At 42.1% G+C, this 26,642-nt stretch overlaps 1 protein-coding gene across 3 annotated transcripts in view; it reads left to right on the top strand.

The window, feature by feature from the left end:
- DIS3L2 (DIS3 like 3'-5' exoribonuclease 2) overlaps positions 1-26,642 on the top strand; it is a 280,283-nt gene that overhangs the window by 111,101 nt on the left and 142,540 nt on the right. For all 3 annotated transcript variants that reach the window (XM_077826263.1, XM_077826264.1, XM_077826265.1), the window contains one exon: positions 6,213-6,386. In XM_077826263.1, coding sequence (XP_077682389.1) covers positions 6,213-6,386 — 174 coding nt within the window. The remainder of the gene's footprint in view (positions 1-6,212; positions 6,387-26,642) is intronic.

Genomic DNA, 26,642 nt, shown 5'->3' on the forward strand with positions numbered 1-26,642 from the left:
ATCACTTAATAAATGGACAATATTTAAAAATCATTATTGAGAGACTAGAAGGGGTGGGAAATATGGTATTCTACTCATTTTTCCCCTTTGTGGCTAAAACTGGATCCATAGTGATGTTTTGACTTTAATTCTTGTAAAGGAAAATTAGCCCATTAGATGTTACCATCTCTTGAAGATTTTCTTGGTGCCTCTTGGACTTTCTCCGGAGGGTAATGACATAGGTCTTGCAGAATCAAGCAAACAAGTGTCAGAGCAATAATATTATTAGCTAAATGTGGCCCTCTTACATTCAATTCTTGCTCAATTATTAATCTATAACATTATGCTTGTGTGTAGAGGCTGGCACAGTACTATGTTCAATGATAGAACATGAGAATTAGAATGGGTGACCAGAATCTTAACATAAAATTAATTCTGCATATTGTAGACTGTGATCAAAAGATTCATGGTTTTATTTTTAAGTTAAAGGGCCTCCAAAGTCACCTCTATTAAAAATTATAGGGAGCCTTATAAGAAGGCCTGATAAGGACTGCTAAGGGTATATGTTAGAGGGGACCTAGACTGAAGACGAACCAGTAGTCTCGTGTTTACATTCAGCACCACACCTGCCTGATGGGAAAACAGTCTTAACAGGTCTTCAAATCTCTCTCTCCTCCCTTGAATGCCATGGGATCTACAAGTAACTTTCTGTAGATGTTGGCAAACTCCCATCGGTACAACACTCTTCTTTAGCTCATCCTGTATTTATATTTTTCTCCAAATAAGCTAAAAGAAAAAAGTGGCCACCACACTTTGGAAAATATAGCTGAGATATTTCTGAAATGCACCATCCTTCATGAGCAATATCAAGGTTCCCAAAATGTTTTCTTTCTTCATGGTGACTGTGTGTGTCATTGGACCCATAAAATAATGGGTAAGTCAGGGGACTTGGCAGAGGACGCTGTGAGCTGCTGCTCAACACTCCAAGTTCAGATGCCACCTTGAGATCTGTTGCTACACATTTTGGGGAAAACCTGGCGGCATCCTGGAGGTGAAAGTTTGGGGAGGGGGTTCGTTTTTGTGACTCTTGAGTGCCACCTGGTGGTCAAAGGTGAGATTCTATCTTCTCTGAAGAAGGCCACTATTGTCATGTTGGAAGGTGTAGTTTTTGTTTTGTTTGGAACAGGTGGAGGGAGAGAGAAAAAAAAGAAGGAAGGAGAGACTATGATAAAATGGATACAGATACGCATGGAGATGGTGATATCCATGAGATGCGCAGGGATACCCACAGCTCTGCTCTGGTACATACCCTTCCCATAGAGTGGTAGTTAGAGTGATATTACTACAGTGAAGTGGCATTTAATTTTCCCCACTTCAAGCAGTGGTTAAAACAAACCAGCCTCTAAGCCAACCTTTCCCTTTCTAGACAGATGAGAGACAAGTGTCAGATACAGGTATATTCTAGGGTTTTTGTGGTCCAAGCCAGTACCATAATGTTGGTAATGAACCTTCTCCACGGTCTGTGATCACTTTCTCACTGCTGCTGTCTGTTCCTTAGAGACTGGCCGAGTGAACTCTTCTCTCCCAGCCCCAGTATGGAGCTGGGTGAGTCTATTAAACAATAGCAAAGTCAAATGTAAAAGCACTGGCTTCATCTACATTAGCTTTTAGACACAATGACACATGGGCCCACATGACTGTATAATTCAGGTATGCGATGGTGTTGTGACCATGTCGGTCCCAGGATATTCTCTGGATCATTCAGGGTCTGAAATGTTTGTCTGTCAGAGTGAGGATAGTTGTCATAGAATTTAAAATAAAATGTAACCTTGCAGTCTGTCCTTTCACTTCTTGTACCTTCTTCCAAAGCCTGCTCAGTGTTTTGAGTTCCTGTAGTCTTTTTTTTAATTTCTTTCAAATCCAAGTGTATTTAGATTGAAGGGAAAAGACCCGATTGCCATCGGCAGCCCAGTGCCAGCAACAAGATGAAATGCAACAGCGTTGCCTGCTCGCTCTTCCTATTCATGCGGGATTAAACAGACGGCTGATGTCACAATCTGAGTCACAGAGGAGGCTCAGGCCATGTCTACACTAGCGAGGCTGTACTGATGCAGGTGTGCCGCTGCAAGATTGCTCAGGTAGCTGCTCTACGCCGACGGGAGAGAGTGCTCCCTTCGACTGAATGAAACTACCTCAATGCGTGGCAGGAGCTCTGTCAGTGGGAGAAGCTCTCCTGCCAACATAGTGCTGTGCACACTACCACGTATGCGAGCAAAACGTATGTCGCTCAGAGGGGTGGCTTTTTTTTCACACCCCTGAGTGATATACGTTTCCCCGACATAAGTGGTAGTGTAGACATGGCCGCAGGTAGAGGGTCATAGGAATTTGCAATGGTGGGAGAAGTTTGATAAACTAAGGCTATGGCCCGGTTCCGAAATGTCTCCAATAACAGCAAAAGCCAAGGTGTGGCCATGTGTTATGGTAATATAGTACTGTAGTCCATAGATCCATGGAATAGTCTGAACAGTCTCCCCAAAGTCATCTGAAGTTGACATACCAAAGCTTTTGAAATAGCCTGTCCTGTACTGACCAAGATGTTTAGTTTTGGTCATTGTGATTCAGGAGAGTAATAGAGAAAGATCTGTGCACACAGACCATCATTTCAACCCTAGATCCCTTTCCTCAGTTTAGGCTGAGAGGTGCAGAGAGATGTCAGTCTGTGGTAGGACAGGTGGGATGCTAGAGCAAATGTGATGCCTTGACTTTGTCAGGATGAATAAGTAGAAAATGGAGAGTTTTGGTTGACTTTCTTTAGTAATCAGCTGGTTAAGGAAGAAAAGTTACATATGGATGACAGGTGATGTTATTTGAGCCAAAATTGCCAAGCCCAGTAAACCAAAGCACCTTTTAAGGGTTGTGTGGAGCAGTACTCAACAGTACAAGATTGACTTTAAGTGATCACTAAAAAATCATATCTTGAATCACCTTTCTTTCACGACACAATTCAGCGTTCAGTGACCGAGTAGTCAAATCATTTTGCACTTTGTATGATCTTCTCAGACTTTCAAGCGAGGGAGGTCTATATTTTTGAAAGGAGATATCCAAAACCTTCTAGATGCGACTGGAAGTGATGCTTATGATTTGGTTGGGGGTCCCTTTTTTTCTGTGGCTAAGTGCAAGAGGTGCTGGCCACTCTAAGATGGATAATTACAATCTTCTTGCCTAAATTTCTACTGCAGTTTCAGCCGAGTATGTCATTCTTCCATTCTCTTTCCCAACTGTTGTGAAGTTCTTTGCAGCACACCGTTAAACTGTTGCTGCATTTCAGAACTGCAAACAACAATCTCTTGAGTGTATTTATATATCAGTTTGTAAAGCCCTTTATTTTATCTGAAAGGATCCCAGGCTGTAAGATTCTTATGAATGAGATTCTCTTCTAGATGGGGATTAAATATGGTTCTCAAAGGCAAGTGGAAGTGATTCACCATCATTTGCGCCTTTTCAAATCTGACTGAGACTGCTTGTAAACACGGATGTTTTGGAGAAATGCTTTTTGGACGTGCTGACGTTTTGCTGCACTCTCCCCCAAACGGTCAAATGCAACAGATTCCCTTTCACTGATTTCCACGACAGGCTATTACGTCCCTAACGTCAATGGAAGGGTATTAGCGAGCTCTCCAGAGAGCTGTAATGCCCAGCCATTGACGACACAGAAAGGAAATGTTAAGTCACTAACAGTTCAAAAAATTCCAAAGTCAATTTTTTTTTTAAATGTCTGGAGGTCCAGCTTTGCTGCGAGTACGGAAGAGTTGGGCAGTAAATGTTTGGCTGAAGCTGACTCATGTGACTGCTGTCATTTGTAAGCCTCTTGAACTACTCTTGCTGTTCTTGATGGCAGTGCAGCCCCTGGAGTGAATTACAGTGTGGTTTTCGCTCCAGGGCTTTCTATTATCCTGTATGCGTTAACCTTGATCTGTTGGATTTTGCTCTGATGCAAGTCATCCTGTCTGTGTGACTGCAATATGGCCCCAATTAAAATCAGCTGTGAACTTTTTATTTCAGGGTGCTTGAGAAATGTTCCTTGGAAGATAGTAAATCACATGCTAATTACTGTTAAGAATATGAGTCCTGTGTCAAACCCCTAAGTATTCAAAATTCTACTTGATCCTTATGGATCATAATCTAATTTCAGTAAACTATGCAAGAGGACCTGGGTTACAGAATCTGAGCTGGAAGGCATGCCATGAAAGGGTGTTTTCTTGTGACTCAAAAAACATACCAAAGTAGACAGTAGAGACCTGATTTTTCCACAAGTGTTGAACACTTGCAGCTTCCACTAGAATCAGTGGGAGCAGCAGGTGTTCAACTCCTTTGAAAATTAAATATTGAGCCACGATGGCAGTGGAGGAAGCGGAAAAGGGTTATACTTCAACACCCCTCTCCCATTTTTCCTCTCCTCTTTAATCACTCCTTGGCCAGAAGGATGTTGTTTGAGAGACAAGACACTTTCTCCTTCCCCCTTACAGGGCTTAGTGCAGGGAACAAGGAGTAAAACCCAGGGCCCAAGCTTTAATTGTCTGTATGGTAGCTCCCTTTGCGGCTCCTAAACCTGGGGTGACCAGATGTCCCAATATTAAGGGTTTTGTCTTACATAGGGCCCTATTATTCCTCCTTCTCTGCCCTGATTTTTCACACTTACCTGGTCACCCTAAGCAAACCTGAAGGTTCACCAGTCCAAATCTCCCTGTACTTCTACAAAACACGGGGCATCGGGTGATGATTTCTATGCTGTATAATTCCTGCTGCAAGAAAGAAAGAGAAAATTATTTCTTGTTTAGTAAGGTTAAAATAACAGTAAGGATCAGACCGAGGCAAACAGGTTGAAGTTGAGAATTAAGGCTGGATGCCAAATGCATGGTGTGCCTCTTCAATAGAGCTTGTAGATAAAACTGAATCAATGAGGGCCAATATATTTTATCGCTGCTTTATTCGTCCGGAGAATATGAACTCTCTGACTTAATGCAGAACAAAGTGCACAGCCCTTTGCAGCATGCTACATGATCTGAAAGATTTATTATACAGCCCTCCTTAGTGTGAAAAAGAGACAACCTTACCTACCCCTTATAAAGATGAGTTTGCATTTACCATGCAAATGGAGTTTATTATGTAAGTTTATGGCACAGTTGAAACACTGGGAACATTCTGCATAGCCAAATTACAGGTACACAATTTTTTGCCTGTATTAGGAAAGTAATTAGTGCCTGTTTTAGCTCATTAAAATTAAAGCAGAAGGATCAGTATCATGGCAGCTTTTCATACATTGCAGAAACCTTGCTTACAGAGGTGGTATTCCCTGGTATTATTGCCCCTTACCCAATGTTATCAATCTTATTCAGATTAATTTGCATACATGTAGATGGTAATTTCCTTGGGCCAGGGTTCTTGTCTCCTTTGCCTGTAAAGTGCCATTTGTCCTAATGGTGCTATATTAAAACTCACAAAAATACAAACTTCACCTTATCCACAGAGCAGTCTAGGATATGTGAAGGCCAGCGTCTAGGACTAAATGTCACACTTCTAGTCAGATAGGGAGAGTGTTGCTTTGTCACTTCAGTAATGTGGAGGCCCAGTTTGTTTCTGTGCCATTTTCAGCTAAATCCTTGTTTCAATGAAATATGGCTAATGCCAGAGGCTTAGGAAATGCGTTTTGTGAGATGTGCGCTGGAGCTGAGGGAAGATATCTGGAGGCGGGATAGTCAGATGCATGCAGAGCACCTCCTCAAAGATTATTAGAATGTGTCGCACAATGTTGCCTTCATCTGCGACTCCCGTCCAGAACGTCGGCCCCTTTCCAGCAGGATGAGAGTCCAAAGGCTTGTGCTAGCCAGAGGAGGAGAACTAAATCGCTGGGTGTCCTCAGGCCTTGAAAGAAGTGAAGTTTGAGAACCCCTGATATAAATGGTCTCCTTTAAATGAGACACACAAAATGTCTGGCATGGAGTCTGACTAGTGTTTTACATCTTCCCCTGCGTACATAAGGCATGGTATTGCCCTGCTCCCTTCCCAGTCTTCCACCACACGTCAGGAAGGTGGATTAAATGGGTGAAGATATATCTGCTCTTGATGGCTCTGTCATGGATGCTGCAGCAGGCCTCTCCAGGGATAGCAACCGGTCGAGAGTTCTAGGTACATACTAAATAAAAGTATCCGTTCTTTGTGCTTCCATTCTATAGGCAAATGGCCAAAAGTCTTGGGCAGGCTGGTGAGATTGAGCCTGAAACAGAAGGGATCCTGACGGAGTACGGTGTGGATTTCTCTGACTTCTCCCAAGACGTTCTGGAATGCCTTCCCCAGAGCCTGCCCTGGGGCATCCCACCCTCAGAGTTGGCCAACAGAAGAGATTTAAGGTAACAGCAAACCCTCTCTGGTCTCAAGGTTGTTCTTGTGTTGGTGTGGTTTTTCGCTTCACAGGTATTGTCTTGTCACACCATTCAAAGGCACTGCCTTTCTAAGTTATACCTGTGTTAGCATGGCAAGCAGCCCTGCTCTTTGAAAAGAAAGCAAAAGACCAGTGGTTTGGGGAAGCATTTGGTATAGCAAAGGGTATTTTTGTCAAAAGAACTATTAAAGACAACATTAATACCTAGATAAAGAATTTAATGGCTGGCATCTAATTGGAGAGCTTTCTTTTTAGTCTGGAATGCTTTAATACTTTAGTGATAATTTTTGTAACAATGTTTCTCTATTGATGCATGGGATTTTTTTTTAAGACTCACAAAAGTTCCCAGTGCTTATTTTTTCCAGTGCTGACAATAATTCTAGGTTCTATGTAAAGATGTTTCCGGTATATGAATTCTCACTGAACTTCTGGTAATGTACCTAAAACTGTCTTGGATTTTCTGATTTGTTACACTGAAGCTCAGTCACACTCAGAGACAGTCCCATGTGCTGCCTGGGTTGTTTGGTTGTGGCTTTTTTCAATGTTTCGAAGAGTTGGCAGTGTGCATTTTAGGGACATGGTGCGTACTGTCTGATGGTGCTTCTCTGCTGATTGTTACTAAGGTAAAATGTTTGCATGGTTTTGATTCCTAAAGGCAGAGGTTTCCGTTGTCTGTGTTGGTGTAAAGGTGTGCGTGCATTTGTACCCACAGCAAATTTTATTCCCTCTTAGAATACTTACGTAGTTCCCATTAAGGGTAACAAATTGTGTCAAGGGAAGGATAGACACCAGCATTAAGTATCTGTATCTGGACTCCAGAGTTGAAAGGCCAGTACACAACACATATACAAGTCTTTGGGCTGGGATGGAGGTGGAAAAAAGGAAGATGATTTAGCAGTTGGAAAAGGAGACCAGGGCCAACTTTGGGTTCTATTCCTGACTCTGTCACTGACTTACCGTGTGGCCTTTGGCAAGTCACTACGTCGCTGTGTGTTGCAGCTTTACCCTGTGTAAAATGGGGATACTGTCAACCTCACAGCAGCAATGTGAGGCTTCAATTGTCAGTGAAGTTTTCTGTATCCTTGGATGTAGGTAATTATGTATTTTGTAATGATAACTGTTAAGATCAGAGCTACCAAAGATTTCTCTCCCAGCTTCACAGCTGTGCTCTACATAAGATTAAATGGTTTCCTCTTAAGCCTGATTCTCCACTCCAGTGGAGCAAAAGCTGGCATAGTCTGTTGAAATCAGTGGAACAACATTGGCATAAAAGTGGTGTAACTCGGTGGAGAATCGGGTTCCTTATTTGCTAGTGTCAGACTTTAGATATTGGATTTCAGATTTGGAATGACTGAAAACACAATGATACAAGATGTCACTCCCCACAAACATTAGGCTACAGGGTGGATGTCGCTCGAGTGTTCTTATTTTTGGGCTCTTGGCTATATGTCAGCAAAGGGGGAACAGTCTTCCTCTAATTTCTTCTGCCCTAGCAGTAATACTGTTGTGGGCAGATGAGGAACTTGACTTGTCTCAGATTACACCGTCATTCTTGGAAACAAATTCCAAATGCATTTCTTGGTTTTGTTACTGAATTTTTACAGTGAGAATTCTCAAGGTAATCAGCACCCCATGATGGTTTTGCAGCTTGGCCATTTAAATCCTTCTCTCTGGTTAAACCGGCTGTCTCTTCACAGAGATGGTGAACACTGTGAAGTAACTTCCCTTCTGTTTGCTCAAATATAAACCCTTACTGTCAAAGCTTCCAAAATAATTACTTATGTTAGTCACGTATTAATTCTTTCAATGTTAATTACCATACTGCTACTTATTAGTCTCCTAAACACACATGAAGCTAGTATGAAGTTTCTGTGCTTGGATAGGAAAGGTAATTAAATGTGAATCTTTCTATTAAGCTTGCTTTTTGATACCCTGAGCGTGAGAGTTTGCCAACTCCAAAAGAAAATGATCTTTTATTGACACAAATAATGTGGGACACACCTAACTGGAATCCATTCCTCTTTCCTATACTTTCCCCTTCCCTGCCATCAAAAAACACTCACACCATTCAGTGGTAGGTCTGGGTGTCTTCTCCTCTGGTGGCATGACCCATTGCCCCTTGAGACAGGTGCTGGCAAAGGGGGCAGTCATAAGACTTTTAACCTTCCATCTTGGTGGTATTGACTAGCTTTTGGTGCTCTCTTGGCAGCCAGTATATTGTCAGCACAGTACAGTGCCTGATCCGCACTTGCAAATTAGGCACCCACAAACATATATGCAGAATTGCATACATCTGAACTTGAGCATCCGTATGCACATATTGTAACTATGTATGTTAGTAGTTGATCGGTCTCGTTTCTTCACTACATAGAGAATGATTTTCACTTATGCTACTGTATTATTTACAATGCCGTAAGTCTGTACTGTACTGTAAGTCTTCCTCTATGCTACAGAAAGAGCCATCTTAACTGAAATGCTTTTAAATAAGATTCATGCTAACATGTAACCGGTGTAAACATGGTATAACCTTACACTTCATATTTTAGAGCTTGTTCTAAATCCCTGCCTGTTCTATAATGCTTTTTTGCCAATGCTATCTGTAAACAGTTGTGTGGGCTCTAGGTCGTCCTTGTTAGCATGAATCAGATCAAAAATCATGTTAGCAATACTAGTTTTAGCCTCTAGTAGGGCTTGCTATTGACACTCATTCCATTAGTGTAGAAGATGGTCTCAGTTACTTGACTATTGCTTGTATTCCTCTATTGTCGGATAACCGAGTTGTTGACAGGGCACTTCTCTTTGGGCTTCCATGACTGAGACTCTTGTGAAGTATTGTGCATTACAATATTTCTCCTAGTTTTGAAGGTAACTTTCTGACAAGGTGAAACTGGGGTAATCACAGAATCACAGAATATCAGGGTTGGAAGGGACCCCTGAAGATCATCTAGTCCAACCCCCTGCTCGAAGCAGGACCAATTCCCAGTTAAATCATCCCAGCCAGGGCTTTGTCAAGCCTGACCTTAAAAACCTCTAAGGAAGGAGATTCTACCACCTCCCTAGGTAACGCATTCCAGTGTTTCACCACCCTCTTAGTGAAAAAGTTTTTCCTAATATCCAATCTAAACCTCCCCCACTGCAACTTGAGACCATTACTCCTCGTTCTGTCATCTGCTACCATTGAGAACAGTCTAGAGCCATCCTCTTTGGAACCCCCTTTCAGGTAGTTGAAAGCAGCTATCAAATCCCCCCTCATTCTTCTCTTCTGCAGGCTAAACAATCCCAGCTCCCTCAGCCTCTCCTCATAAGTCATGTGTTCTAGACCCCTAATCATTTTTGTTGCCCTTCGCTGGACTCTTTCCAATTTATCCACATCCTTCTTGTAGTGTGGGGCCCAAAACTGGACACAGTACTCCAGATGAGGCCTCACCAATGTCGAATAGAGGGGAACGATCACGTCCCTCGATCTGCTCGCTATGCCCCTACTTATACATCCCAAAATGCCATTGGCCTTCTTGGCAACAAGGGCACACTGCTGACTCATATCCAGCTTCTCGTCCACTGTCACCCCTAGGTCCTTTTCCGCAGAACTGCTGCCTAGCCATTCGGTCCCTAGTCTGTAGCGGTGCATTGGATTCTTCCATCCTAAGTGCAGGACCCTGCACTTCTCCTTATTGAACCTCATCAGATTTCTTTTGGCCCAATCCTCCAATTTGTCTAGGTCCTTCTGTATCCTATCCCTCCCCTCCAGCGTATCTACCACTTCTCCCAGTTTAGTATCATCCGCAAATTTGCTGAGAGTGCAATCCACACCATCCTCCAGATCATTTATGAAGATATTGAACAAAACCAGCCCCAGAACCGACCCTTGGGGCACTCCACTTGATACCGGCTGCCAACTAGACATGGAGCCATTGATCACTACCCGTTGAGCCCGACAATCTAGCCAGCTTTCTACCCACCTTATAGTGCATTCATCCAGCCCATACTTCCTTAACTTGCTGACAAGAATACTGTGGGAGACCATGTCAAAAGCTTTGCTAAAGTCAAGAAACAATACATCCACTGCTTTCCCTTCATCCACAGAACCAGTAATCTCATCATAAAAGGCGATTAGATTAGTCAGGCATGACCTTCCCTTGGTGAATCCATGCTGGCTGTTCCTGATCACTTTCCTCTCATGCAAGTGCATCAGGATTGATTCTTTGAGGACCTGCTCCATGATTTTTCCAGGGACTGAGGTGAGGCTGACTGGCCTGTAGTTCCCAGGATCCTCCTTCTTCTCTTTTTTAAAGATTGGCACTACATTAGCCTTTTTCCAGTCATCCGGGACTTCCCCGGTTCGCCACGAGTTTTCAAAGATAATGGCCAATGGCTCTGCAATCACAGCCGCCAATTCCTTCAGCACTCTCGGATGCAACTCGTCCAGCCCCATGGACTTGTGCACGTCCAGCTTTTCTAAATAGTCCCTAACCACCTCTATCTCCACAGAGGGCTGGCCATCTCTTCCCCATTTTGTGATGCCCAGCGCAGCAGTCTGGGAGCTGACCTTGTTAGTGAAAACAGAGGCAAAAAAAGCATTGAGTACATTAGCTTTTTCCACATCCTCTGTCACTAGGTTGCCTCCCTCACTCAGTAAGGGGCCCACACTTTCCTTGGCTTTCTTTTTGTTGCCAACATACCTGAAAAAACCCTTCTTGTTACTCTTGACATCTCTCGCTAGCTGCAGCTCCAGGTGCGATTTGGCCCTCCTGATTTCATTCCTACATGCCCGAGCAATATTTTTATACTCTTCCCTGGTCATATGTCCAACCTTCCACTTCTTGTAAGCTTCTTTTTTATGTTTAAGATCCGCTAGGATTTCACCGTTAAGCCAAGCTGGTCGCCTGCCATATTTACTATTCTTTCGACTCATTGGGATGGTTTGTCCCTGTAACCTCAACAGGGATTCCTTGAAATACAGCCAGCTCTCCTGGACTCCTTTCCCCTTCAAGTTAGTCCCCCAGGGGATCCTGGCCATCCGTTCCCTGAGGGAGTCGAAGTCTGCTTTCCTGAAGTCCAGGGTCCGTATCCTGCTGCTTACCTTTCTTCCCTGCGTCAGGATCCTGAACTCAACCAACTCATGGTCACTGCCTCCCAGATTCCCATCCACTTTTGCTTCCCCCACTAATTCTACCCGGTTTGTGAGCAGCAGGTCAAGAAAAGCGCCCCCCCTAGTTGGCTCCTCTAGCACTTGAGCCAGGAAATTGTCCCCTACGCTTTCCAAAAACTTCCTGGATTGTCTATGCACCGCAGTATTGCTCTCCCAGCAGATATCAGGAAAATTAAAGTCACCCATGAGAATCAGGGCATGCGATCTAGTAGCTTCCGTGAGCTGCCGGAAGAAAGCCTCATCTACCTCATCCCCCTGGTCCGGTGGTCTATAGCAGACTCCCACCACTACATCACTCTTGTTGCACACACTTCTAAACTTAATCCAGAGACACTCAGGTTTTTCTACCGTTTCGTACCGGAGCTCTGAGCAGTCATACTGCTCCCTTACATACAGTGCTACTCCCCCACCTTTTCTGCCCTGCCTGTCCTTCCTGAACAGTTTATAACCATCCATGACAGTACTCCAGTCATGTGAGTTATCCCACCAAGTCTCTGTGATTCCAATCACATCATAGTTCCTTGACATCACCAGGACCTCCAGTTCTCCCTGCTTGTTTCCAAGGCTTTGTGCATTCGTATATAAGCACTTGAGATAACCTGTTGATTGCCCCTCATTCCCAGTATGAGGCAGGAGCCCTCCCCTCACAGACATTTCTGCCTGTGCTTCCTCCCGGTATCCCGCTTTCCCACTTACCTCAGGGCTTTGGTCTCCTTCCCCCGGTGAACCTAGTTTAAAGCCCTCCTCACTAGGTTAGCCAGCCTGCTGGCAAAGATGCTCTTCCCTCTCTTTGTAAGATGGAGCCCGTCTCTGCCCAGCACTCCTCCTTCATGGAACACCATCCCATGGTCAAAGAATCCAAAGCCTTCTCTCCGACACCACCTGCGTAGCCATTCGTTGACTTCCACGATTCGACGGTCCCTACCCAGGCCTTTTCCTTCCACGGGGAGGATGGACGAGAACACCACTTGCGCCTCCAACTCCTTTATCCTTCTTCCCAGAGCCACGTAGTCCGCAGTGATCCGCTCAAGGTCATTCTTGGCAGTATCATTGGTGCCCACGTGGAGAAGCAGGAAGGGGTAGCGATCCGAGGGCTTGATGAGTAACGGCAGTCTCTCCGTCACATCGCTCTTCACATCGTAAGACTCGCTCTTGCTCGAAACATGTCTTTTTGGTCTATACAAATGTAGAATAGCAGTCTCTTCAAAACCATGAGTTATGTTTGTTAATATGTCTTTGGAGTACTTAGCTGGAGGAATGATTACTTAGCTAAAAGGAATCTCACACAAAGGAAAGATTGTGAACATGGCTTTAGGTCAAAATAAAGCAATGGGTCATACCAATCCGTAGAGGATGTTAACACTGATCAGTGTAAAGGAATGATTTTACTAGTCTATGCTATCTTGTAAATATATTCCCCAGCTTCCTAAAAGTTTCATCTTTACAAAAGGTGTACTGTTACCATGTTTAGGGACTTGCTTTACTGAACTATCCTATATCTTTCATGTATTCTCTTCAAGGAGATCAGTTTTTTCCTCCGTCCAATAATTTATCAAAAAAGTTTTTAAAAATATTTTAATAGTAACTTATACGCAAAATCCTTAGACAGTTATAAAATTTCCTGCTGTTATAGGTTAAATTCCCATCTCTGCTGCTACTAAGTCACTATAGTGTTCTGGGCAACCTCATGATCTCTCTCTATTTCATTTTATTCATTTGTAAAATGAGACAAATATTTCATAGGTGCTGTAACTAATGGTTTTCAAAGGACATTGAGGTACTATAATAAAGTGCTAGATGATGATGAAGTGTTATCATTGTGTACTGACAACTGCCGTGTTCAATAGAGAGCTTGGATTTTATGGTATTTGACCAGTATAGTTTATGAAATGTGTGTTCCAGAATCTGTAAACACAATTAGGATCAGAATTCCCTTTTTCCCCTTCTCTGTCTCTCAGATTGACTGGAACTAAATTAGAAAAGAGGAATGCTTGGTTTGCTATTTAAAAGAAACATTGAGACTGGAAGAGTGGTGTGGCAGAGGCCAATTCTGAAATGACATACTTCTAGCCATTTTCTGGTCTTCTCCCTTGCTTCAGCCTGTACATTTCATTTCCTTGTTTGCTTTATGCTGAGTGTTTCACCTGTGTGGTACAAAACATCACTAGTGAAAAGAAGAGGGTCAGAGCAAACAAGGACATTCAAATTTCAGAGGTGGGTGCTGCAGTGAGGGGAGGAGAGGAGGAAACCATTTGAAGAGGTTTAGCCAAAAATCTAAGAAACCTAAAAGCTATTTCTAAGGCTTGTTCCAAATGTTTCTAATTTCATTCATATCTTTTTGTTTCTTTTACTGCTAAACTGGGACAAGAAACCAAAGCCAGGAAAGTCCGATCATAGTGGGAAACAAAAACCTAAATATTGGAGAGAGAAAAAAGGCTGTTCTTTGCAGAGCAATTCTGCCTTTTGCATGAATCTCTTCTCCCATTGTTAGTGTTACTGTGGAAAATGTATAACGTCACTCTTTTGGAAAGCTCTAACCCTCGTTGAACTAGAGATGGTTTATATAGTCTAACATGGAAGAACTTGAGGATATCTATTTCTTTACCATTCGCCTAATAACAAGTGAGTCCAGTGACCTCCGCTGGACCATTACAAATGCGAAACTTGGCTCTTAAAATTGCTTGCTCTAAATTTTCCAGTTGCTTTCTCTTTTTTTCCATTTGATGTCATCCTGCCAACTAGTGATTTTATTATTATAAACAGGACATTGTATTCACTTTTAAGAAGAAATATGAAGCTGGAGGTAAAATTACAAACTGCAGTTTCTCAGCTGCCAAAATAGAAAACAATGAGCTAAAAATACTGAGCAGAGAAAGAAACACTGAAATATCTGCAAGATGAATCGTCTGAAGAGCAGAAATTTTCGTTTTCCACCCCAACTAACTCTGTAACGTTGTCTTGTAAGCAAAATTGCAGCACCGATGCTGAATATTTCGGGCCCTGCAAAGCAACAACCTGGGGAGCCAATGCACAGAAGTGAGAGGCCATTCAAGTTGTCATTGAACAATTAATGATTATTCTGTTTCCCTTTGAGCAGAGTTAATGAAATGCTATTCTTACAAATGAAAACCCTCAACAGTATGACTTAGATTCACATAGATTCTGAACACAGGCCATAGAACTTCCCCAGAATAATTCCTAGCACATAGAGTTAATATTTTGAGATATTTCAAGGCATGATATCTGTTGACCATAAGTTGTGATGTCCTCAGAGGTACTCTATAGCTACCGACAGTTACTAAGGTTTTTCAGAGTAAATAGTAACTTTAATTGCTTCTTAACAACAATTGCATCCTTCCGTTCTTTGATAGGAGAAGTAGAAACAGAGGAGGTGCTCTCTCTTGTCTTTATGTTCTATTCTGAACAGGGAGGCTCTGTTCTTAGCACTGTTTGTAATTGGAAACCACTGGCAACAGAACAGTTCCTACATAGCAATTCTGCCCACTATTTGTGTCGCGGTTGAGGAATGGTGCAGATAGTAATACGGATTAGCAGTGTTTATGTTAAAGACTTAATAGCAGACTCTTAACCGTGCATGCCCAAGTAGATTGTTGGTTGATAAAATTAGAGCTGATGGTAAAAATGGCAGCATTCTGCTCCCAGCAAAGTGCCTGGTGAGTAGGAAGAAGAGTAGACTGTGAGACAGTTGGCTCTTCTGGGCAGGTGGAAGACTTAAGCCTTTGAAAAGGGTATAAATCAGATAAAACATTATTAAACAATTTTCCCTGGAGATTTTCCACCACAGAAAGCTTGCATTAAGTATAATTAGAGCAAGACTTATCCTACTGTAATAGAATATGTAAAAATGCCCGAGTTTCTTAAGGAACCTGACAAATGGCATGTTTAATAAATGTGTAAGCATTGCTGCAAATCTGAGTCTGCCATCCTGAGATACTGTGGAAAGACACATAGGACTAGATTATGTTTCCTTTCTCATGCTGAGCAGCAGCTTATTCCGCATGTATCCCCACTGAAATCAGTAGGATGATTTGAGGAGCACAAGGTATTACGCAGTGGTGATCACAGTTTAGCGCATAGCTAGCAAAGCCAGTTGCAAAAGACACTGTATCTACTCTAGGTTGTTCTTTACAGTGCCCGTCACCATGCTATCTCTTCTACTGTGCTGGGCTGGGGAACAATGTCCCTCCGGAACCAATGTAAATAAACCAGTATTAGAAGATGCGCCTAATGGAGCTGAATAAATAAACTTTTAGTGATGCACAGATATGTGTTCTTGTCACCATGATGTGGTTAAGCTCATTAGCTGACTTTGTCAGAGCTTGTTCCCTGTATACGTTGCTTTTTTTCTAACCTACGCTTGCACAGGGAAAAAAAACCAGTAGCGTGGTAGCTTAATTTCTTACTAAATGACATGCAGTGGTTGCTATCACATGTTGCGACCTGGGGTTGGCATATTGCGCTAGAAATGCGGGGTGGGGTGGGGTGGGTGTTTAACGGAGGCAACATAAGCTGTTGGAAGCATAGCTGTAAAAGCACACTATTGCATGGGAATTGGTGGATTGTCGGGTTATTTCCCATCAGTGGGCTCTGGTCGCATGAAGAACAAATCAAAGCTCATTGAGTGGGGAATGGTTTGCCTGAGAGGCTTGTCATCACACTGAACTTTGAACGTTATCCATGTTTCATTGTGTCTGTACAGCTGAATATTTTCTGTAAAGAACAATGCAGGGGGCATGGAATCCAGTCAGTTCAAGTCTATTTGGGAACAGGTCCGTTCTTGTCGGACTTTCAGTGGTAGATCGTGAGGCTTCAATGGGGGTTTTAGAGGGAGAAAAACCAGCCCTTTAAGGCCACAGTTCTCAAATCTGGGTGTTTAAGGTTATGCTGCTAAATCTGTATTTAGATACGTAATTAAAGTGCCCTGATGTTCAAAAGAGCTGAGTAGCTGCAGCTCCCATTAACTTCAGAGGCATGCGTTCATGCTTTGCCTCTCTGAAACTCAGGCCTCTTTTGGTGAAATATCTAAATATGGGTTGAGGAGCCAGAGTTCAGACATCTAGCCTTGAAAGTGTTGGCTGAAATTGGCATCTGTCACCACCATACAGAAAACAATTTCTTCACAATTCTTGATCAGATGATGCATTATTTCCCTTTTCATAATGACAGGTTAACCAAAGGCACGACAAACTGTTTGTTACAAGGAACCATTTTTTCATTATGGGTTCTCATTCTGGTACGCTATGTATGGAGCTTCCCTTGGAGGATGCGCACAAATGCTGAACTTTTGGAGCAATGAGCAAGGGCCTATGTAGATCCCAACGTCTGGGTTGGGAGTTTATAAGGACTCACAACCCCACACCTGCTAAGGCAGAGAGACCAGTGCTCTCTTTATGTCCCCTCTTTACTCCTGCCTTTGTTGGCTGGTCTTCATTTTGTTGAGTAACTTTAGGTTCTACCTTGTGGCACAGGCTGACATAGACCAGTTCTATGGGCCATGTCACAGATGCTGATGGAATCACTAGAATATACTCTGGTGGAATATACTCCTCTTTTCCTTTCCCCCCAATTCTGGTTCTCAGTTTAGTTGCTTGAGATTTGTTCAGTTTACTGTGCAGAAGAAAAGTCCTAGGTGTCTTCTCCGATGTAGCTGATTTATCAAACTGCTTCTTGATGATTGATTCCTACTCCTTGAGTTCTTATGTCCACAGTCATGTAAAAGAAAACCAAACCCACAATATGGAGGGTGTAAAAGACATTTGTTATTGTATGACTTTAAGAACTTCCTTTAAAATTCCACCTCACCTCCATATCACAATGATACAGAGAAGCGAGATGTAGTTCGAACATTTGAGTAATAAAAATAACCAGGGGGCTGAAGGGATTGACTTACAGGGAAAGCTTAGCTGTTATATGTGTATTAACAAAGAGGCTAGATGCTTGAATGATGCTTAATGGCTAACAAATATATGAATCACTATGGCGGGATAGGAATTATTTAGGTTGGTAGAAAGAGATATTACTAGGACAACTGGGTTAAAACTAAGAGAGGAAACCTTTTCTGTTGTTCATCCTAAATTAGACTGCATCATAGACTCCCACAGGCATGTTGGAAACCCCACTGCTTAAGACTCCTGCTGAAAACTCTAGACTGGACAAAGTACGTGCATACACAGAGAACAATCCAGCACTGGCCCATGGGAGATGGATGACCTAATGTCTTTTCCGTTTCTAGCTTCTGAGAGTCTATGATTAAAGAAGTTTACATGATGAAAGTGTGTTTTCAATTACACTTCTGCTCTCATTCTTCTATGGGATAAAGGTGGGGCAGAAAGCTTCATGTACTTGAGGCACAATTATAGCATGACTTGTAGAAATTTAAATAGGCATTTAAATAGTGGTCTCTTCTATATGCCATGGCTTTTTAAATGGTTAACTTTTTGTCATCAGATCAGAGAACTTTGCTCATCTTACACTGAAGCCATAAGTAAATAGCTGAAATTAGTCCTGGTTTGGCAAACCAAGGAGCACTGTTCTGTGAAAATTAAAATGTTTATTACGGCTGTTGTGTAATACATTAGGGGTCATTGTAAGCCTTCCGTTTTGACTTGAATCAGCTGAGGCAAGGCTTTAGCTAAAAAATAAACATGAAAAATGTAAAGACCAGCACTGGGTTGACATATAAAGATGATACTTCTGATGTGTGTTTACCTGTGGGAGTGGATTCTTGGGAGCTTGTGCCACGGTGGATTGGGGTAATGTAGTCTTTCTTTTTACTCCCGTATAATTAGTTCATTTTGCAGTGTTCATTTAAGTGTACAAAGAAAAAGTTATAGAGTTACTTTTGCAAGTGTGTCTCTTTTCCAGAGTATCCTAAGGTGCCGTCAGAGGCTCATTTGAGATGCTTCTGGTGCTTGCTTCTCCTGTGAAAATATTCCTTTTTAGATCCTGTCTTGTAAACAGTTGTTCCAGATTTTTAACTGAAATCTACCCATACTTAGAGCGATAAATGAAGTAGCGCACTGCAACTGACACAGCGATGTCTTTGGGAGTCGGGTGGTGAAGTACTAAAGAGGTTCAGACAATTACCATTGTCTGAAATTCCTTTTTTGAAAGAGAGTACTTTATATCCGTTTGAGCGATGAATGTCTCTAGGAATGGGTCCTGTGCTTATTGGTATTTTATAAGAAACCTACATAGGCACTGTATTCTAGTTGGGTTGACTTGTGACTGAAAAATGAGGTTCATTTTGGTGGTTGCCATAACAATTAGACTGTTGTGTGAAAAAATGTTTGTAGCTTTCACTGGAGTGAGTTGACAACACTGGGGTACCTCATCCCAAATTAGAATGACTGTTTCCAGACCTGAAGAATGATGTCTGCTTAACTTTTTCCAAGACACAGCTTGGCAGGGTCCTACAGATGACTCTGAAGATCTGCAAGATTTTAAAAATGTCTTTACCGGTTAATTTTAAAATGTCAGCACTGAGTTCAAGTTAATAGGGATAAACCAGGATGCTGAAGTGAATTCCACCAGCACCAACCTATTGCATGTATTCACAAAGTGAAGAGAGCAAGACAATCTAAAGAGGAAGAATGTAAATGTGATGCAAGAGTCTAGACATGCAGTCACTCTATTGTAAATGTCTTAGTGTTGACATATTAAAGTTTAAACAAGGCCTACAAAATCTGAACTTTAATAAACAAAATGATGGTCAATTACCTTCTCACCTCTAACAGCCAACTGCATTGACACAAGTTTGACCCAAGTTGCTTTGAACAGGGGGTTGGACTAGATGACCTCCTGAGGTCCCTTCCAACCCTGATATTCTATGATTCTATGAAGTCTTGTCTTTTCTGAAATCCATAGTGCTTCTGCAGAAGTTTCACACAGGTGCTTCAAGACCTGTTGAAGAAAGGAGGTTAGTATGATTGTGTGACCTGTAGACACAAAGCATAGGCGCTCCCTAGATTTGTTAGCCTCCGGTATGCCTTTGGATATAGCCACATACTAACTGTGTCTGAATCTTTACTCTTTGAACAGTGTGTGTATTTGAAACCTGTGGTTATGAATTCCATCTGTCTTTCTGATGGATAGGCATATACTGAAGCTCCTAATAAATTCCTTGTTTCATTTTACAACCAGTTGGGGGAGGGAATTATTTTTCCTAAAACAGGCAGTAAGCATTATTGAAGGCTGCGTAATAGATTTTGTATCAAGAATACTCGCTTTGGGGCAAAGCCCAGGGAATCATCAAGTAACTTAAATGACTTGCCTGGAGGGACCTGAATTCAAGCATATGGTCCAGAAGGGGCTTAATATCTGAGGGATTGTATCAGGCTGCTCCATTGCTTCCTTCAACTACTATCTGCCATATGTAATAATGATGTGGAAGCTGCTAAGCCAGTGGCAAACCGCAGCCATTGGGAGCTGCAAGCAGCCGTACCTGCAGTCGCTCAGGTAAACAAAGCATCTCGCAGCCTACTAGGGGCTTACCCTGAAGAAGCCGCAAATCAAGTTTGGAAACCACTGTGCTAAGCTGACTATGTTGGTTTGTTCTGTCAGTTTTTTGCTTAATTGCAGCTCCACTCTCTCCATTGTCTGTCTCCAGTAGTTACTAGGATAACAAAGTCCCAATTTCCTTTTAGTTTCTAAGACTTCTGTAAATTGTTAGCTCTTCTGCTTAGGAATAGAACTTCTTGGTTCCTTTAGGGCTTTCTAATGCTCTCCCAGGTACATGCAGTTCTCTAAATCGTAACCTAGCAATGGCCATTTCTCGGCCTTAATTTATTAAAGAAATGACAGAGACTCACTGCCTCCACCTGGCTGGCTTATCCAACCACACTATAGATCGAGGAAACAGTTCCTTTGTTTTTAGAAGGGCTTGCATGGCAGCACTTTAACATTTAATTCAACTGATATTTATAGCATGTACAAACTGTCACTTCTCTCCTTCAGGAGCATCAAGTTACTCGTACTGAAAATCTCATTGGGAACACCCAAACTTTGCCCAACCATAGTCCCCATTAGCAGTTTGCCAGGAGCCACACCTTTAATACCTGTGGAGGCCATAGGTTACGACATACAATGCTTCCTTTTGATCTAAGCATTCTTCCACTGGAATGAAGATGGAGCATTGACTCCTAGGACTGGTAGTCACCATGGTTCACAGATGTTTCTATTTAATGGTTAATAACTTTAACAGATCTGTTGAACTCTGAACGTTTTAGCTGAGCGAAAAGCTAATTTGATTATGATGTACTGTACCTGATCTTTCAGCCCCAAATATACAATAAAAAGAATGATTTCTCCTCTGAAACTTGCAGACCTTGTTGTATGAATACACTTGTTTGCTTAAAAAAAACCACCCCAGAACAAAAACTGTTTTTGTTCTGTGGACTTTGAATGTTTCAATTACCATGATAGCACCAACTGACCAATAATGTGCTAATCTTACCTCCAGTACTTCATTAGCCTGTTTTTCTAGCTCCTATTAAAAGAAAAATGTTAAAAGTAAAATGACTGACTGCTCTGCTTTAATTAGTCTTAGTCTTTTTGAACTGTGCAGTCTGAAACTGCACTTAATTAGCTTTTCCATAAAGTGGGATTGATTATACCAGAGTCTCTGTGTGCACATTTGCATTACTATTTTATAAACTTAAGCTCTGTATTCTGGCAGGTTTTCTCCTGGAGTTTGATTTTGAATAGTGTAGAAGGAACTAGTTTGCAAACCTCTCCTGTGGCATTGCTGTCTTCCACTTTGGCTGGGAGTGGTGGTTAGTCAGCCTCCCTCTAGTACTATAGGAACTCGCATGGGCACTCATCATATGCAAGAAGAGCTGTGTGGTGATGACAGGCTCAGTGCATGTTCACCTTCTGACCTTTCATTAAGAATTTCATAATAGACCCAGTGGGATCTGTGGCACCAGCCTTACCAAATTGTCACAGGAATTTTCTGGTCCAGATGCATCATAGACTCGCCACATCTCTCCACGAGGAAGATGGAAGAAAGAGATTCTATTCTTCCATCAACAAAAGCTAGATGCCAGAGTGAGTATGCTTCTACAAGGCTGTGTTCAACATATGTTTTGGATGAAGGAGCTCCTGTATAGAGTAATTTTCCACCCTGAGATGTTGGTCTTCAGTCAGTGCAGCAAAATTGGGGGTTCTTTAAAGGCACACCCATTTATCTCTAGTCCTTTTCAGCATGAAGACCAGAAAAGCTCTCAACTCCATGCATGTCTATATCTCCTAAACCAGTTTCCTTTAGCTAACCAAGTGGTGTGTATGTTGGAACGAACACTTCTGGAACATCTTGTTACTTTTATAAAGTATGTTTTGACGTTTTAAAATGAATAAAACAGATTTTTATTAGGTGTAATGACAAGAAGAGATTGTTCCTTTGGGATTTTTTACGGAGGGATGGCCAAATTTTGCAGCCCACAGGACCGCTTTGGCAGCCTGCCAGGAGCTGGAGGGCAGCACCCAATTTGTATTAGTTAGTGATAAACGTTATTGCATGTGCGTGTAGCCATAATATTTGCTTGCACTTAAACAGGCTCTTCCTTGACAGGTGCATGGAAATTGCTGCTGCTCTGAGTTTTGTTAATAAAAACCTACCATAGGTTGGTTTTGCCGTCACTCACTGGTTACAGGGAGCTCATGGTCTGACCCTTTTGGGAGCTATTGTACCATGGCCTATGGAGGAGGTATCATTACAGGTGGGCTCTGGCAGGGACACATGGAGGAGTCTGAGTGGCTTTTCTCGTCAATCCAAGAGGAGCAATGAGCAATTTCTTATCTCCACTTGGCAGTGGTTTATGTCAGGTGTTGCAGGGATCCAGTCTGTCACCCTTCACTTTCAGCGTATGTAGGGCCATAGGAACCACGTGCCAAGGAGTAACATTATTTGGTTTGCAGTACTATTGGTATGCTGGTGACACTGTACCTTGCCTGTTTCAACAGATCCAGATGGTGTCTTTTTCAGTGTCTTGAAGTGACTGAGACTTCTGGGTGAGAGAGAGCTAGTTGAAGCACAGTATAGAGTAGGGTGGTGTTGGCTGGTTGAAGGAATCGGAGGAGATAGTAGAGATTATATCTGTCCTTTGATTGAAGCCCCATCCCTTCAGTCAGTATATAGGTCAATGGACGATAGAAGGACTGTAAATGCTGTAATTGGGCCTCTGTTTTTTTGCAGTACTGGCTCCTGCAGCTGCCTGTAATGATAAAAATCAAAACCAGAAGTTTTCTTTATTACGTGAATAATGCAGTCACTGTTATGCAGAATTCAGTTTAAAGACTTTCTATGCCTCCTATCCTGCTTCAGAAGCATCAGTTTGTGATAAAATGTGAGCACCCCCATACCACAAAGTCAGAGGTGCTTGCTTCAGAATGTAGGTCCAGTATACCATATGCTTGCCTCTTGGCTACTTGGATCCATGACTTTGTCCACCTAGCCCTTATTCTGTGGAACTTTTTGCATCATATTGCTTGTTCAGAGACTTTCTCTGACCCCCATAATCTTTGCATAGGACAAAACTCTCATTGAAAGGCTCCAGGTTCAGATCCCTTGAGTAGTTAAACCCCCCCCCTCCCATTTTGAACATGTTGTTAAAAAAATCCTAACTGTACCGCACATGGCTCCTTGTAAGGGGTGCCTTCATTTTGACCTATATAAGGATAAATACCTCACTCTGGGAGCCTTGTATCAGGCTAGCTTTTGCAAGGAAGCAGGTTGCTCAGCAGTAGCGAATGTTTATCCTGGATGCTGGTGATATAGCATATGAAATGCATCTATGGTAGCACTACAGAGGCTGGAAGTATATACAACAATCCCTGCTGCTTTGTGTTCTCATGAACTCGGGCCCCACCCTTGACCTCTACAATAGATTTCATTGGCCAAGTGTCTGAAAGCAAGGCAGCTCCATTAGTTGCTACATTGTATAAATGTATTCAGAGTTTGGCAGTGGCATATTTATGTTCCCTTCTTTCCAATGCAGACTGCAAATGTGCACTTTGTTGAAACCAGTCTATTAATTTTTAAACTGCCTAGAGCTACAAATCGCTATGGGTGGCGCACATTTGTGGTTGCAGCCCAAAACAGCTGGAATAAACTATCTATTCCATTGCAATAAGAAGAAACGTACTTGGATTTAAGAAACTCTTAATCCCGTCCTTTAAGCCTTGTCAGTGTAAAGTGGGCAGTTGGTTTCAGGTCAGTGTTGTCTTCTATCTTAGATTAAATGCCCTGAAAAAGTAAGATTATATATGATAGCTGTCTCTCTGGGCTACTTACAGTAAGTACCTGCTTACCTATGGCCCCATGCCTTACCAGGCAGGCAAGCACGTGGCATATTCGTATACGTGGCGGGTTTGCTTGCACTGTACATACGTGATTCTTCGAAGAATGGTAAATAGGGACATTATGTAAGAACTGTTCCTTGGAATGAGATCACTTGAAATTCCATGCATTGATGGATTTTTAATGTAAGGAGTATGTATTTATGAAAGCAAGATGGTTTGTAGGTCATTACATTGGTTGATTTATGGTGCTGGATAGCTGGACTGTAAGCAGATCAAAATCAGTGCAGTTTAGAAGATCTTGCATCTTACAGTATCATTAGTTATTTCCAATTTGTTTGGATATATGTAATAAAGGATCAAAAGTGAACATTTATCTGAGGATTAGGCAGGTTTGCTGTAGGATGAGAAAACTAATGTATTGGGGGAGATTTTCAAAGGCTAATGGAAGTTCGGCGCATTAGAAATTTCCTTAGTGTGTTTGGCAGAATTGCACAAATTTATGCTAATATCAGACAAATAGCAATAGATACTACCAGTAACAGCTAAGAACTACAGTAATGAGTGTGCTAGAAATTCACAGAGCTGTGTGTGTGCACATGCGTAGATTTTGAAGCTTCTAAATTCACATGACACTTGTACGGTTTAATCTCTGTATATGTTTGGCAATATTCCTTTAGATGTAAATGTAATCCATCCCTTCCTCCCTTAACTAACCCACACACTTCTTGCAATTTAATAAACCATGTGCTTCTCAGCTGTGCATCTCCTACTGGGAGTAGCATCAGTGAACTGAGACTTACTGATTTGAAGAGAGAAACTGGCCAAAAAGGAGATAGCTACGAGAATCAGTCTCTGTCCCTCAGCAGCCTCACTTTCTCAGCATGGGGTTTGTGGGGTTTGCGCTCATTCTTAAGATTATACTGGGAAGAAAAATATGCTATAGCACCCACCCCACCGCATGCCCCAGAACGGTCTGCAGTTGGATCCCTGCCCCAGTCCATGTGCATTACAGGAAGTTTGCCGTAGTTCGTTCAGCCCCTACTGAAGGGGGCCCTTGACGTAGGAATTTAAAATGATTCATTTGTTGGGCATTCAAGCCCTAGGCTTCAGCTTACAGCTCGCTAGTGTACTCTGCCAAACTGCTCTTTAATATGTAATGGTTCTTGAAGTCAGACGCTGTGTTCTGTCTTATCTCTCTTGGAACGAACCTGCTGCCTACCTAGATTTATTTCCCATTTCTGGTATTTTTATAATTCCACTACTATTGATATATGACTCTGTCTATCGACAGAAGGTATTATACAGATTCTGTATAGTAGTTGTAAGTTCTTTGAGACAGGGACTGCACCTTCTAATGTGTCTGTATGACGCCTACCTCAGTGGGTCTCCAGTCTTAACTGAGGCCTCTGAGTGCTAAAAAATTGATTAGCTAATTCTAGTTAGCTGACCTAGCATCCACTTCCTTCTCTAACTTTCTCTGAGGTTCACGCTGATTCAAATCTTTTTCAGAGCCCATTTTTCCTAGAGATGCACACTAGTCTCGCTATAGCATGTATGACTGCATAAACCACTTTACAGTACAGTGTCTGTTCACTTGACTAAGGACTGAACTGAGACCAAACAAACAGTGTCACTTGATTTCACTCTGTGATCTTTCAGCTTGGGTCTTAAACGTTTTGCAGACTCCATTTTGCTCTAACTTTGTCCATGGCATTAGAGAGGATGTGGCATCTGGCTTTATTCAGGACTTAACAAAAGAGATGAAGGTTATTCATGTTCAATTTAGTTTTACTAGCTGGTGACAATCTCCTTTTACTCAACTCGGGTGCAATACTTAAAGAAATACAGGTTCCCAGCATGCTGAGAATTCAGAGCACTTACATATGCTGTGTTTGGAATATTTCTGCAGATTTGTATTTTCTACAGGCAACATACAGCTTTGCCAGTGGGCTCCTGAAAGCTCCAGGATTTTATGTGGAGACTAGTCTGTTTCCATCATCTTTTCATAATTCCATTATGGCCATCGAGTCTTTCATTTTTATTCCCACTTGCTCTGTACTTTCTGTTAACAAATAGCTAGGGAAAACCTTCCCAAAATTCTACTAGCCCCCGGAGAATTAAATACCATTCTTTTTTATTATTATTCGTGAGAAGTAGAGTACATGAGCAGATTTGTGTCAGGGCTAGTCAATTTTGAAAGGCTGGATATGTTCAAGTGCTGCGAGCTCCTCCATTCACGTACCCTCACTCTCTTCTGTCCCTGCCAAATACTTGGAATGTCTCCTGCTCCATTGTACTCCCTGTCTTCAGATGACTTACTCCAGTATCAAGTCACGATGCCAAAGTTCGCTATTTGTAAACACTGTTTAAAAAAAAGTAATGTATAAAATTGTCATAGTTTTGTGTCCTACTTTGTCAAAAAGGAGTTGGGGCAGGAAGGACTTTTCACCCCCATGGAAGTCAGCAGAACTTTGCGGTATGGATTGTGTACTTTTGTGGAAGAAAATTGATAATTAGATGGGAAAGCTGTAAAACAAACAGTTCCAAGGGGGGAAAATGTCACACAAGTCAGCATCCTCTAATTGTTCCATTATTCCAAATGTCTTTTTCTGAGGGATGCTGGATTTCTGAAGGTGGAGAAACAATTAGATTGGAAGATGTGATATGTTTCAATGGCTTTACTCCTGAAAACTTCACTGTTGGCTGGGCTTTTCTGGTGGGCTGCCTGTCTGGTGCAAAACAAAAAAAGATGTT

The sequence above is a fragment of the Eretmochelys imbricata genome, chromosome 9 (genome assembly GCF_965152235.1).
Source record: "Eretmochelys imbricata isolate rEreImb1 chromosome 9, rEreImb1.hap1, whole genome shotgun sequence".
Taxonomy (NCBI): domain Eukaryota; kingdom Metazoa; phylum Chordata; order Testudines; family Cheloniidae; genus Eretmochelys; species Eretmochelys imbricata.